General features: G+C 40.1%; 1 protein-coding gene across 1 annotated transcript; it reads left to right on the forward strand.

The window, feature by feature from the left end:
• The first annotated feature begins 2,129 nt into the window (after window positions 1–2,129).
• On the forward strand, window positions 2,130–12,748 carry erap1b (endoplasmic reticulum aminopeptidase 1b). The gene is made up of 19 exons (XM_084947038.1): window positions 2,130–2,527; window positions 2,833–3,343; window positions 3,691–3,829; window positions 4,015–4,149; window positions 4,335–4,455; window positions 4,787–4,941; window positions 5,392–5,505; window positions 5,717–5,848; window positions 6,079–6,210; window positions 6,337–6,420; window positions 6,554–6,711; window positions 7,516–7,595; window positions 7,708–7,891; window positions 8,163–8,319; window positions 9,772–9,956; window positions 10,050–10,211; window positions 10,315–10,455; window positions 10,754–10,835; window positions 10,986–12,748. Exons 1-19 carry the CDS (start codon window positions 2,491–2,493, stop codon window positions 11,154–11,156), a joined length of 2,880 nt encoding a protein of 959 aa, XP_084803164.1. The 5' UTR covers window positions 2,130–2,490; the 3' UTR covers window positions 11,157–12,748.
• The last annotated feature ends 218 nt before the right edge of the window (window positions 12,749–12,966 follow it).

The raw sequence follows: 12,966 nt of genomic DNA on the forward strand, positions 1-12,966 counted from the left end.
AGCTTGAAAGTCTTTTTGTACAACCACCTTTATTTTTCAATATCCCAAATATCACTGGTTGAAATGCTGAATGAAATGCCAAAATGTGCAACTTTGTAACAAGAAGCTAGTAACAAAGTGCCTAAAGATGCAGTGGGTTCTTTATTAAGCTGTCTGTTATGTGCATAAGTCAGAGTTTAGTGGCTTATGTGGAGGTAGATTTCTTTTCTCGTGTATTAATCACATATTTAATCATATCACATTAGTTATAGTAATATCACTTTCTCACTTTACTATAGTAAGAGCACTCCTGTCACTAGTTTGCATGCATGTGGAATGATAACACAGTGACGCCATTGTAATGGCATTATACAGATAGTGAGACTCCTTCTGCTTATCAGGGATGTAAATCCTTAGGTGATGGCTAAGCAGAAAACAAGGTCATAATTCTCTCTGTGAGGGAGAAGGTATAGCCCCCCCCAGCCGCCCCCGTGAGAGAGGCCAACATGTAAGAGTTTGTGGAATGTTCTGTCTCTGTATATAAGATGTGAAGGCGGTGGCCACAATTCAGAGATAGTCCTAGTGTTTCACTGGGATGCTCTCTCCACATTGCAATGTGTTTATTAAACCCACTTCAAATCAAGCGCACTGGGTGTGTTGCAGGTTATTGTTTTTTTGGGGTTTTTTTTTGCCTGTCCCATTTGGTTCTTTAGCTGTCAGAATTGTTGTCTGAAGGCCAACAAGAATACCCAATGGATTTACTTTACCAAGTGGATCATCGCGGCCAAGCCGTATTGATCCATTTGATCGACCTTTGTTGTTATTATTTATTTTATTTTATTTTCAGTTGTTACAGACGGGACAGACATGACTAGGGGATAGGAAAGGGAGAAAGAAAGATGAAGGAAAAGAAAAACAGAAGGGAAGAGGGACAGTGAGAAAGGGTGCTTAAAAAGAGAAAGAGAGAGAAAAAAAAAAAACACTCCTGGATCACCTGTTGAGAGGAAAAGAAGAGAAAACAAGCAAATAAACAGATCAATATAATAAACACAACACCATCGCATTAATCTAGCTAAGTGTAAACAGCAGTAAATACTAAATATTGAATGTTGTGGTGCAGCACGCAGGGCCGACAGCGCACAATGTGCTTTGAGGTAGCAGCCAAGAAAGGTGTAGTTTATGTCTATGGACAGTGAACATCTGTGTGCACACCTGTGTGAATCAGCGCGCTTGTATTCAAAAGGTTTCCCCATTGCAGGTTATTGTTAAATTTTCCACAACACTTGCATTCCTCTGAAAATGGTCAGCAGACTGAAAATTAATGAAACAGCATCAAATACCCATTGAAAAACTTTAAAAGACCTTCTGAAGGACTGGAGAACTATTGCTGCAGACCACTCGCTCCTTGGAAACAAAATATAAAGATATGTAGGGTGACTCAGCACAGTACTATAAAACTCCTACATATGGTAAATATAAATATTCTAATGTGGCCACATTTCTACTCTCCCAGAGCACTCGAAGCACTTTAAACATGCCTCATTCACCCATTCACACCAGACAACGCTGAAGTGCTTTTTTAAATCTATCAGTCGCACACATTTATACTCAGATGAATGCATCAGAGAGCAACTTGGGGTTAGTATCTTGTCAAAGGATATTTAGCATACAGACTGGAGCAGCCAGGGAACAAACTACCAACTGTCTGATCAGAAGATGACCTGCTCTACCTCCTCAGTTACAGCCACTCCATGAGCTTGAGCTCAATTAATTTTAGTATTCATGACTCATTTACTTTACTTGTTATGTTCAACCAGAAAAATCCTAACAATAATGAAAGATTTATCTTCTGTCACTCAGTGACATACACTGACACCCAAAGGGTACACGTGGTCCATAACTGTAGATCTGCAGGTGACCATAGCGTACACTACTATTTTCTATCTGGAACTGATCCTCACTGAGGATGGATCAGTGTTCCTCAAAAGAAATAAACTTTAACACGTTATTTAATCTCGGATTCTTGCAAAATGTTCGACGAGGACCAATTGAAAACCAAAATACAAGAGAGTTGAGACAGTAAGCGCACGGAAATAACCGTTAATCGAAGCAACGTTGCCCTCTAGTGGTTAAATATATTTACTGCGGGGGTTGTAAACACGGAAGTTCCTGTTTCCGTCCATTTCCTATACAAATTGCTCGTGCGTTTTGTCCCCTTTTATTGTGATGGTGGAGTAACACAGTCAGTAGTTTGAAAATGTGCACCAGCAGTGTTTGATAAAGAAAAAATAGGCGGTATGTTTTCATAACTCACAGCTGGAATATGCGCATAAGCTGCAGACATGACAGGATACCCTGAATTTTAAGCGTCTTTATCAGGTCTTAGACTCACAGTTACAGCCATAGCTGTAAGTGAAATGACCTAAACTGACACCTCAGCTTAGTGAACCTTTCCTTCGTTTTCTCCCAGCATGCAATTCCCCCCTTTCTGTGTTTCACTTTCATTTTTCAATGATTTCTGCTGAAACTGCGTGCAGGGGACGAAGCGGTAAGTTAGCAATTTTTTACATATAGCTCACATAATTTATAAAATAATGAGAATATAAGATAAGATGCTTTATGGCTTCTGAAAATCTGAGTCATTTTGATTGTAATGCATGATTATACAACGAATCAATTTGTGTGAAATCGAAAGTAATGCTTTTCCCGGTCCTTTGTCATGTGTTACAAAGTACCATGAGAAGCAGTAGTTTGTTTAACAGTCCAGCTATCCTGAGATGTTAGGTGTTTGCTGTGTGACACTACAAGTAAGCGGAGAAATATTGCATTTAGTTTTCTGTGTTTGTATTTCAGGTCCCGCCTCTGTTGTCACCATGTTAGTGGCTCCTCTCCTGCTGGTGCTGTTCGTTCCCTTTTCTCCCTCATCTGGAGCACAGTTACCAAATCAAGCCAAGGCCAAAGACCTCCCTATTGCCACCAATGGTCAGCCCTTCCCCTGGGACCGCATGAGACTTCCCACAACCGTCACTCCACTCCACTATGACCTGGCCATACACCCCAATCTGACCACCCTGGACTTCACTGGCGTTGTTCGTATTGAGCTTGATGTGCATGAAGACACCAACACTGTGATTCTCCATGCCAAGCAAATGCAGATATCCGATGTGTTCCTCTTGGCACCTGAAGGCATTAAGCGCCTTAAGGTGTTGGAGTATCCTCGCTTCCATCAACTAGCCTTGCTGTCAGACTCAGTGCTCATCAAAGGTAGGAAGTATGAAGTTCATCTGGCATTTGCTGCCAACCTGTCTGACAGTTTCCATGGTTTCTACAAGGGAAGCTACCGCACCAGCAGCGGGGAGGTCAGGTAAGGCCACGAGGCATTTTGAATGTTCTCTGCGTTTATTTTACTAATAATACTAAATTTCTCTTTTGACAAATAACTAAAATAACTGAAGAACGTCAGATAAAAAAAATGAATGGCATCCTTGTTCACCTCTATTTTATTGGCTGTTATCAGATACTGAAGTAAAATCTTCATTTTTGCAACAGAAAACAAAGAGTTTATTGTAAACGTAGTGCAACTTTGGAATTGGCTTTAAAATCAGTGCAAGTAAAAGCTTAAAGTTCACCAAAAAAGATTATTTAGTGCTGAAAGCTCCTAATCACACCAGCTTTAATCCACTTTCACTTTGTGCTTGATTACATTTTCAGAGTCCTGGCGTCCACGCAGTTTGAAGCGACTTTTGCTCGTGGAGCCTTCCCCTGTTTTGACGAACCCGCCTTCAAAGCCAACTTCACCATACGAATTATTCGAGAGCCACGCCACATAGCTATATCCAACATGCCAATGGTAAATGTAGACTGACCAGTCCCAGTTTACTTTAAGCATAAATGAGTAATTGCCAGAAATATGGATTTATTAAAAAGAACAAAATAGCAACATGCTTATATACATACGACTATATATGCACATCTGCAATATTATGGACCTCTCCTTTCTTTTCTTAATTATTAAAACACACCTGCGTTTCTCAGGTTAAAACTGTGGAGTTGCCGGGTGGTTTGCTTGAGGATCACTTTGACACCACTGTGAAAATGAGCACCTACCTGGTTGCCTACATTGTGTCAGACTTCAAGTCTGTGAGCAAGACGACCCAGCATGGTGTCAAGGTGAGATGCACACCAGATGCTTCTTATAAAAAGACTTTTTTTAGTCAGCAGTTTGACTAAAATACTTTGCATAGGTACTGTATACATCTACACGGTGTAAAGCATATAAGACGTGTCATCTAACGACTGTTGTACTAACTGAGAAAACTTGCTTGTTCTTTGTTCTTTACTGTGATTCCCTTCAGATTTCAATCTATGCTGTCCCTGAGAAGATCGACCAGACAGCCTTTGCACTGGATGCTGCTGTCAAGCTGCTGGACTTCTATGATGACTATTTTGACATTCCTTACCCACTTCCCAAACAAGGTCAGTGGAAATCACATGGCGTTTCCATGTTAAGAGACAGACACTGGTGTAGCAGTTGTTACTTTGTAACATTTTACAACAGCAAGAAAAGACTTGATGAGTCATAAGTCTCTGTCTGCTTCTGATCCTTTATTCACCTGTGTGGAAACTGTGATTTGTGCACACATTCAGGATTACATGATACCTCATATCTCAACGCTTTGACAGGACAAATATGTAAATTTAGGTGTAGACTGCTCTGTAGATGTATCAGAGAACGTAAGCGATACCTAGTCGAACCGTGAGGTGACATGACTGTACCACATTATTTGTGACTGTGTTCCCTCTGCAGACCTGGCAGCTATTCCTGACTTCCAGTCAGGTGCGATGGAGAACTGGGGACTGACCACCTACAGAGAGACCGGCCTCCTCTTTGACCCTGAAAAGTCATCAGCTTCAGACAAGCTGGGCATCACCAAGGTCATCGCCCATGAACTTGCGCACCAGGTAGCTGCACTGATTCTGTTTGTTTTAAGTTAAAGGTAAAGCATTAGGGGATGGCTAGGCTGTGCAGACAACCCATACGCTGTATGGCTAATCCAGAGGTCTGGGTTTGAATCAGTGCCGAGGCCATTTACTGCATGTCTTCACCTGGTCTTTCTCCCAGCTTTGTCTTTTCTCTTCAATGTTCTGTCACAATAAAGGTTTAAAATCTAAAAAATGAATAAATAAATAAAAATAAACTCATCAGTGTCAGAGTTCATCAGTCTGTACCAAGTTTTCCAAGTCAGAGCTTTACAAAGAAAATTTGCTTAAATTTATTGTCAGTATGATTGAGCGTAGCATGTGCAGTAGATACAGGTTTGTTTGACTTTTCAGTCGTTAGTACAGTATAACAACACTAAAGGTGAAAGAGCATGTTTAATGCTGTTCTTGCATGTTTTCCTACCTGTCCAGTGGTTTGGAAACCTGGTGACGATGGAATGGTGGAATGACTTGTGGCTCAATGAAGGTTTCGCCAAGTTCATGGAGTTTATTTCTCTCGACATCACGTACCCAGAACTTCATGTGGTGAGACTTTAAAACTCTATTTAAAACTGACTGACCCCAGGTCCTATTGGAACATACAGATCAGTTAAAATGATTTACTTAAAACCAGAAGGACATTAAAGTCACAGTCTCATAGTTTTAGTAGTGTACATTAGCTGAACAACTCCTATGTTTTGCTGGATAAGGCTACAAAGATGTGCATAAACATGATTCCATCCTCTCATTCTTCCAGGATGATTTCTTCCTGGCAAAATGTTTTGAGGCTATGGAAGTAGACTCCCTCAGCTCTTCCCACCCAGTCTCCACCCCTGTGGAAAATCCCACACAGATCCAGGAGATGTTCGACGATGTGTCATATGACAAGGTTAACCTCAGCTGTTACATTCTGTTTCATGTTTCTGTACTTGTGTAGGATATTGAAACTAACAATCGTCTCAGTATTTCATCATCATGTAAAATCAGTTAATATTTGACATGAATTAGATATTCTCAAAGCTGAACCCACACTGTGCAGTTGAATCAAAACACCGAAGGACTTATCTACGTTTCATATTGTTCCTTTTTTTTAGAAGCATGTATGTATTTTGTTTTCAGGGTGCATGCATTCTGAATATGTTGCGGGACTTCCTCACTCCTGAGGCTTTTGAGATTGGCATCGTCCGATACCTGAAGCGCTACAGCTACCAAAACACTGTGAACAGCCACCTGTGGGAGAGCCTGACCAATGTGAGTGATGTGTGAGCGGTCTCTCTTTTAGAGGACTGATTTTTCATCAGTCATTTTTCTTCTTATGTAACGGTGAATGCTGAATGTGGCTCATCGTGATACACGTCTCTGTTAAATGTGCTTCAGATCTGCAGCTCAGATGATCTGGATGAAGGTCGACTGAAACACACAGAATTCTGCTCTAAACGCAAAACTCAGTCCGGAGCCTCGGTAAGTTGTTGTTTGATGCTTGGTAGCAAACTTGTTCAAAAAGCTCTCTGATTGTGAACATATTTTAGCAATTACAATAAACTCCTGTGACGTTGTTGTATTTATACAACATTATGTTTGTCTGTATATACAGAAGTGGTACTCTGGTGATGAGCTAGACGTCAGGGCCATCATGGACACCTGGACTCTGCAGGAAGGCTTCCCACTGGTCACGGTGGAGGTCAGAGGTCGGGAGGTCAGGCTCAGTCAGGAGCGTTACTTGAAGACAGACGACCCCTCCCCGAGTGAAGGGTATGCTGTCATTAGCGTTTTCTGTTACAATGCAAGTTTACAGCGTTAAGCTGTCTTCAGCCTGGAGCGTGCAGGAAGCAGGGTGTAGTTTACTGAACAGTTCCTGTAACTGTGTAGCTGTCTTTGAAGCTTACAGTGAAAAATCATCACTTTCATTTCTCCGGCCAATAATAGTCTTATGTTTTTACCCCTCAGCTGTAAAAGGTTGATGGGGTATTATCATCACCCAGCTGGGCGGGCGGGCGGCGTGGACAACTAAGTTTGTGAATGTGATAAATCGAGAATGAGGAGACGTTGGAGCTTTCGATTGATAACATAAGTGTAGCTACTAAGAATATTGGACATCTTAATATCTCAGTGACCTCAACTTAAAGGTCAAAGGTCAGAGATCCAATTTTCCCAAAGTATTGTGAATGTGATAACTGAAGAATACAGTGGTGTAGGATTTTAAAATTGATACCATAGTTGCATCTACTAAAAATCTCGGATGAGTTCTATTCTCAGTGACCTTGATTTCAAGGTCAGTGACCTCTGACCTTGAACTCATGGTCAAGACTTGAACTTGACCTAAAAATCAAAGGTCAGAGGTCAGGTTTTCTGAAACTCGTGTGAATGCAATAACTTGGCAATGTAGGATTTTGAAATTGATACCGTAGGGGTGTCTACTATGAGGCAGAGGGATCACCCTGGCGGTCTCCAGTATTTTTATTGTTATAATAAACAGTTTGACAGTTGCTTATCTTGATTTAATCATGATTAAACAAAGACATTACCTTTTAATTAATCATTATTTTGTGTGTCTAGATTCCTGTGGCAGATCCCGCTGACGTACAAGACCAGTGCCTCCAACACCGTCCACCGCTTTCTGCTTAAGACAAAGACTGGTGAGTACTTGATGACATTGAGCCTTGGTTTTCTTTTAAACGGCAATATTCATTTAAATTTCACAAGTCTTCATCACTTGAAAGCTTCTCTTTACTCTTCTGTCTTGTTCAGATGTCCTGTTCCTGCCAGAAGAGGTAGACTGGGTGAAGTTCAACGTGGACATGAGTGGTTACTACATGGTTCATTATGCAGGCGAGGGGTGGAACTCTATTATCAAGCTGTTGCAACACAGTCACACAGCCCTGAGCGGTAATGACCGTGCCAACCTCATCCACAATGTCTTCCAGCTTGTCAGGTCTGTTTAAACATTGCATATTAACACCAAAATTAGCTGTCTATCCTTTGGTATCTAGTTTAAGTGAAGCAGTCTGATATATTGAGTAAATATAAGCTTTGCAGGAAAACAAAGTATTATACATTTCACATACATTGCTTTTTCCCTACTCTTTGTTCTAAAGACAAGAATTTTGAAATATATCAGCTAAAATTATGTTTAGATCCAAGCACACAGTATGTTAGAAAGGAGAAAAGGGCAGCAGGATGTTTACCTGACATCTGTCTTGCAGTATAGAGAAGGTGAGGCTCGACACGGCTTTGGAGCTGTCGCTTTACCTGTCCAGAGAGACCAAGATCATGGCTGTGACTCAGGGCTTTGGAGAGCTTGTGCCGCTTTACAAACTGATGGAAAAGAGAGACATGAAGGTGCTGGAGAACCAGATGAAGGTTAGTTTGCTGGCACATTGCACATTACTTGGCACATTATACCAACATATGTGATTCAGTGGCATAGTGTGACCAAGCTCAACAAAGCACAGGCCCAATTAGGGAAAAAAAGAATAACCTTTGCCTTTACAGTAGTTTAAAGTAAAACTATACATTCACCCATCTGAATTATTGACTTCAGGTGTTCCACGCATATCAACCACTGGACTGAAAAAGAATAAAAAGGCTTTGACTTTGCACATGTTTTATAAGCCGAGTGCCCCAGAGTGCAATATGATATGAAATATTATGATAAAATTTATTGTCCAGTCTGGGAAATTTGTCATGGACTCAGGTACTCAAGATAAGTTATCTTGAGTACCTGAGTCACAAAACAAAAGTACTGTCCCAAAATCAGTGTAATGAATGATTCATTTTGTATATAATTTAGTTTATAATGTGAAATGTCTAAGAAGCAGGGTTCACACTATAATTATAATTACAGTTTGTTAGAATTTTACAGTGGATGGCAGCAAAAGTGAAAAGAGAAGGTTTACAAGATGATAGTGATGTTGGGAGACAGTGATACTTATTAAAGAGACAGGAGGCGGAGATGAAGAATGGACCGTTTTAGAAATTTCACTTCTTAACTCAAGCAGACCAGTTTGGACACAAAGATAGAAAGGTAAGGCTGAGGTGGTTTGGACACGAGCAGAGACGGTATAGTGGATATGTTGGAGAGAAGATGCTGAAGCTGCCGTGCAGAAGAAGAAGAAGAAGAAGATTCATGGATATAGTTAAGCAGGACATGCAGAGGGTTGGTGTGACAGAGGAGGATGCTAGGGAACGCACGAGATGGAGGCAGATGGTCTGCTGTGCTAAACCTTAAAGGAAGCAGCTGATTTCTATCTAGTCTTGTCTAATCCATACTCAGAAATACAGAAATGTGAAAAAGTGAGCAAAAACAAAGTCATGCTTTTGATTTATTAGTGACAAAATATCATATTTAATATCTGTTAAGAGCTATTTCGCTTCTTAATTCTTTTTATTTATGTCTCCACATTATTAAGATGAATTTGTAGTGATAATTTTCTATTTCAGAAATGACTAAAATAATTAATATTCTGTTAAAAAATTGAAGGTAAGGACCAGGAAAACCCTGATACAAAGGTATCGCTTTGCTAGTATACCCCTGAAGTCATTCGCTAGTATTACTGCATACACTAAAAGCAGTGAATCTATGCTACCTTAAATGCATTTTCCTGTTATTTTCAACCATGTCCATTGTGATTATGCAATAAAACTCCAATTTAGAAAAACTGGTTAAAAATGTTTTTCTTTTGGTTCAAACATTGTTCAAGGGGTGTCTGACGTTCCTCTTTGCAGGAAAACAGTGTAAAAACAAACATACAGCATGTGGATTGTAACTGTGTACTCTCTAAGGAGGATTTAATGTCTCTTTTTGTTTTTTAGAGCTATATTGTAGATTTGTTCCAGGATTTGATTGACCAGCAGGAATGGAATGACTCCGGCTCCGTGTCTCAGCGAGTGTTAAGAAGTTACCTGCTGCTGTTTTCCTGTGTCAGGAACTATGCTCCCTGTGTGACCAAAGCCACCCAGCTCTTTAACCAGTGGAAGGACTCTGATGGCACCATGAGGTTTGGAGTCATAGTCAACAATAGCACAAGAAAATCTGATTTTACTATGTATATACATCTGAACTGAAAGCCTCCTTGTTTTTGTTTTTTTAGCCTTCCTGTTGATATCACCATGGCTGTGTTTGTGATTGGAGCTCGAACACCAGAGGGCTGGGATTTCCTCTTTGAGAAGTACCGCCATTCGCTGCAAATGTCGGTCAAGAGCCGCATGAAGACTGCCATGGCTGTTAGCCCACTGCAGGACAAGCTCAAGTGGTGTGTAGATTATGGGAACTGGGACACATTAGTATTTCTTAGCTAAAGCTAAGGGGATATAATTACCCCTGCTCTCCCTTTACTCTTCCCTTTCTGTCTGCAGGATGATGGAGCAGAGCCTCATCGGTGAGATAATGAAGACTCAGGACCTCCCAGATGTAGTCGTCTCTGTCAGCAAGAACCCCCATGGCTACCAGCTGGCCTGGGACTTCCTCAGAGCCAACTGGCACACTATGATCAAGAAGTCAGTCAGCCCATCACACACATGTTTTATCATCCACAATACACCATCAGCCTTAAATCCTCAGTCTTGTCAGTTTTGCACATATTGATACCTTTGTTTAGCCAGGAGAGAGCACCGCCTTTGCCAAGAGTATTAAAATTGGTAGAATAGCCTATAGTATAAACTTTATTTGTATACAGAAAATGTTGTTTGTTTATTATTTATATATTGATATGAAGTTATTCCCTAACAAAATAGGGAATTCTATCACTGGTTAAAAAAATCTGAACTTTAGTGTTTGTTTGCTTTGATGTCACAGGTTTGACCTCGGCTCCAGCACTATATCATACTTGGTGACTGGGGTAACTAACCAGTACTCTACTAGAGAGATGCTAGATGAGGTAAGTATGGCTGCATGTCTACATGGGTGTTCATTATTTTGATCAGAAGGCATGTCCGTTTCGGATAACAAGAATATTGCCTGGATCTAAATATTAAGGACGCTGCATCTAGAATGTCGATCAAAGTCTCCCTCCTTTACACCGACTCAGGTACGAAGCTTCTTCGGCTCCCTGACAGAGGAGACGGGCTCAGAGATGAGGTGCATCCAGCAGGCCTACGAGACCATTGAGGATAACATCCGCTGGATGGACAAAAATCTTCCTCTTCTACAGGCTTGGCTGGACAAGCGCAACCGACGAGTGTCTCATGAAGATTTATAGCTTCAGGAGGGTTAAAATAATGAATAGTGAATAATTACAAACAGAAACAAATTTGTGTAAACTCAAACCACAAAATAGATGAAGTTGATCACAATGACGGTTGTTTTTCAGCTCAAGTTTGTCTATAATAGCAGTAAGTCCTGACTTAAATTGGATTTTTTTTTGTGTCAAAATCACTTTAAATCTCTACCCAGTCCCACAAGTTTACAAAAAATGAGCTTGCTTTGGGAAAGATTGTGGGTCATTATATGTATTATTTAATACCCTGAAACTGACTGATCACACTAGTGAGTTTTTTAATTACACTTGTTTAAACTACAGCCTAAAAAACTGTTAAACAGGTGCATTTCAGATCCAAACAAAACTAATGAACCATTCAACCATGTCCTAAAAGTCTCTTGCTCTCCAGTCCAGCTGCATTTAACCCTCTGTGCCCAGGTTTGCTTCAGTTTGCTTCAGCATCTCTCTCTCTCTCCCTCCCTCCCTCCTTCTCCCTCAATCTGCTGATGTGTGTTTGTGTTTTTCTCTCAGTTTCAAGCACACCTGCTTTCCAAAAAGTTTCACAATGAAGTTGATTTTAAAGTTTATATGGGTTAATGGGAGCCGTTTTTTTTTTTTTGCATGGTAACCAATCGTACAGGAGTCCAACTAAATCACATGTGAGATCTGGGGCATAACTCTTAAAGTGAGCACAGACAGTATGTTTAACCATTCATTCAACAGTGTAAGTGTGACAGGGAATGTTACACAATGATCAAACCGGTCAGAACATCAGAGGTCAAACCGTGCACAGGCATGGTGCGAAACAACATGTGAGCACACTAACGTAACAGTCCTCAGTAAGGGGAAAAGCAGCCTTAGCATATAACATAATTATTAAATGAACCTCTTTTGTTGTTTGTAATAGTCTCCTTTTTTCTGAAGAAAAGATCTTGGTCTTTTTTCACAGAGATGTTTGTGTGTGCTGAGTATGTCTTTGTGCAAGTGTGTATGTTTAGCTGTGTTTAAATTGTGTTTTGGCTGGATGAAGTCACAGTTGTTGTTTTTTAACAGTAAATGTTGAATTCTGCTTCAGTGCGAAGCAGCATGAAGATTATACGATGTGATATAAATAGTGCAAAAGAAATGCACTGAATATCTGACTTAAGTTTTTTGTTGAAAAAAAAACTAAAAATGTGGGCATGTCTGCGAGTGAATGCTGCAAAACCAATGAAACAGACAATGTAGTGCGCTGCGCTTAATATATTTTTACAGTTTATTGATTGTCGTTAAAAGATTAGATTACACTTCTGTACGTTTATATTTTCCCACAGTTTGGGTAAATTTTAATACTGAGGAGATAAACATGGATCCCAGCAGCGCTGGTGTGTGTTTTGGTACAGTTTATTTAAATGAGTAAGCTCGGCAAGACAAAAAGCACTGTAAGAAAAAATGTTTTATGTGTGTGTGTTTTGTTTTCTTTTTGGTTTATGGAACAGACTAGCATATTTCCATTTTTATGCTCCTGCTACTAAAACCGTTGTTGAAAATGTAAAGATGTGTGTTGGTTTGATTAAACGTTGGACAAATAAAGTTTTTCTTTTGAACTATAATGCATTTTTTCTCACAGCATAGTGTTCTAATTATATTAGTAGTTTGATAAGGGTTATATGTTCAGTCCCTGTGAGTTTTATGGATATAACCTTTGTATCTTCTCATCCCTCTGATCAGCAGGTGTTCTTCCAGTTTGGGAGTGTTTCCTGTTTGAATTTTGGGCTTTCTTCTCAGTCACACACACACACCAAAAAGATTTTATAAATTAGGATCAGCG

This window comes from Perissodus microlepis, chromosome 12 (assembly GCF_051167445.1).
Source record: "Perissodus microlepis isolate ML-2025 ecotype Zambia chromosome 12, ASM5116744v1, whole genome shotgun sequence".
Classification (NCBI taxonomy): domain Eukaryota; kingdom Metazoa; phylum Chordata; class Actinopteri; order Cichliformes; family Cichlidae; genus Perissodus; species Perissodus microlepis.

Excerpts from the sequence above, each read along its gene's own strand:
- erap1b (XM_084947038.1), top strand. The coding sequence starts at position 2,491 with ATGATTTCTGCTGAAACTGCGTGCAGGGGACGAAGCG. Across the intron at positions 3,830-4,014 it reads CTATATCCAACATGCCAATG|GTTAAAACTGTGGAGTTGCC; the intron begins GTAAATGTAGAC and ends TGCGTTTCTCAG. Across the intron at positions 6,211-6,336 it reads TGTGGGAGAGCCTGACCAAT|ATCTGCAGCTCAGATGATCT; the intron begins GTGAGTGATGTG and ends AATGTGCTTCAG.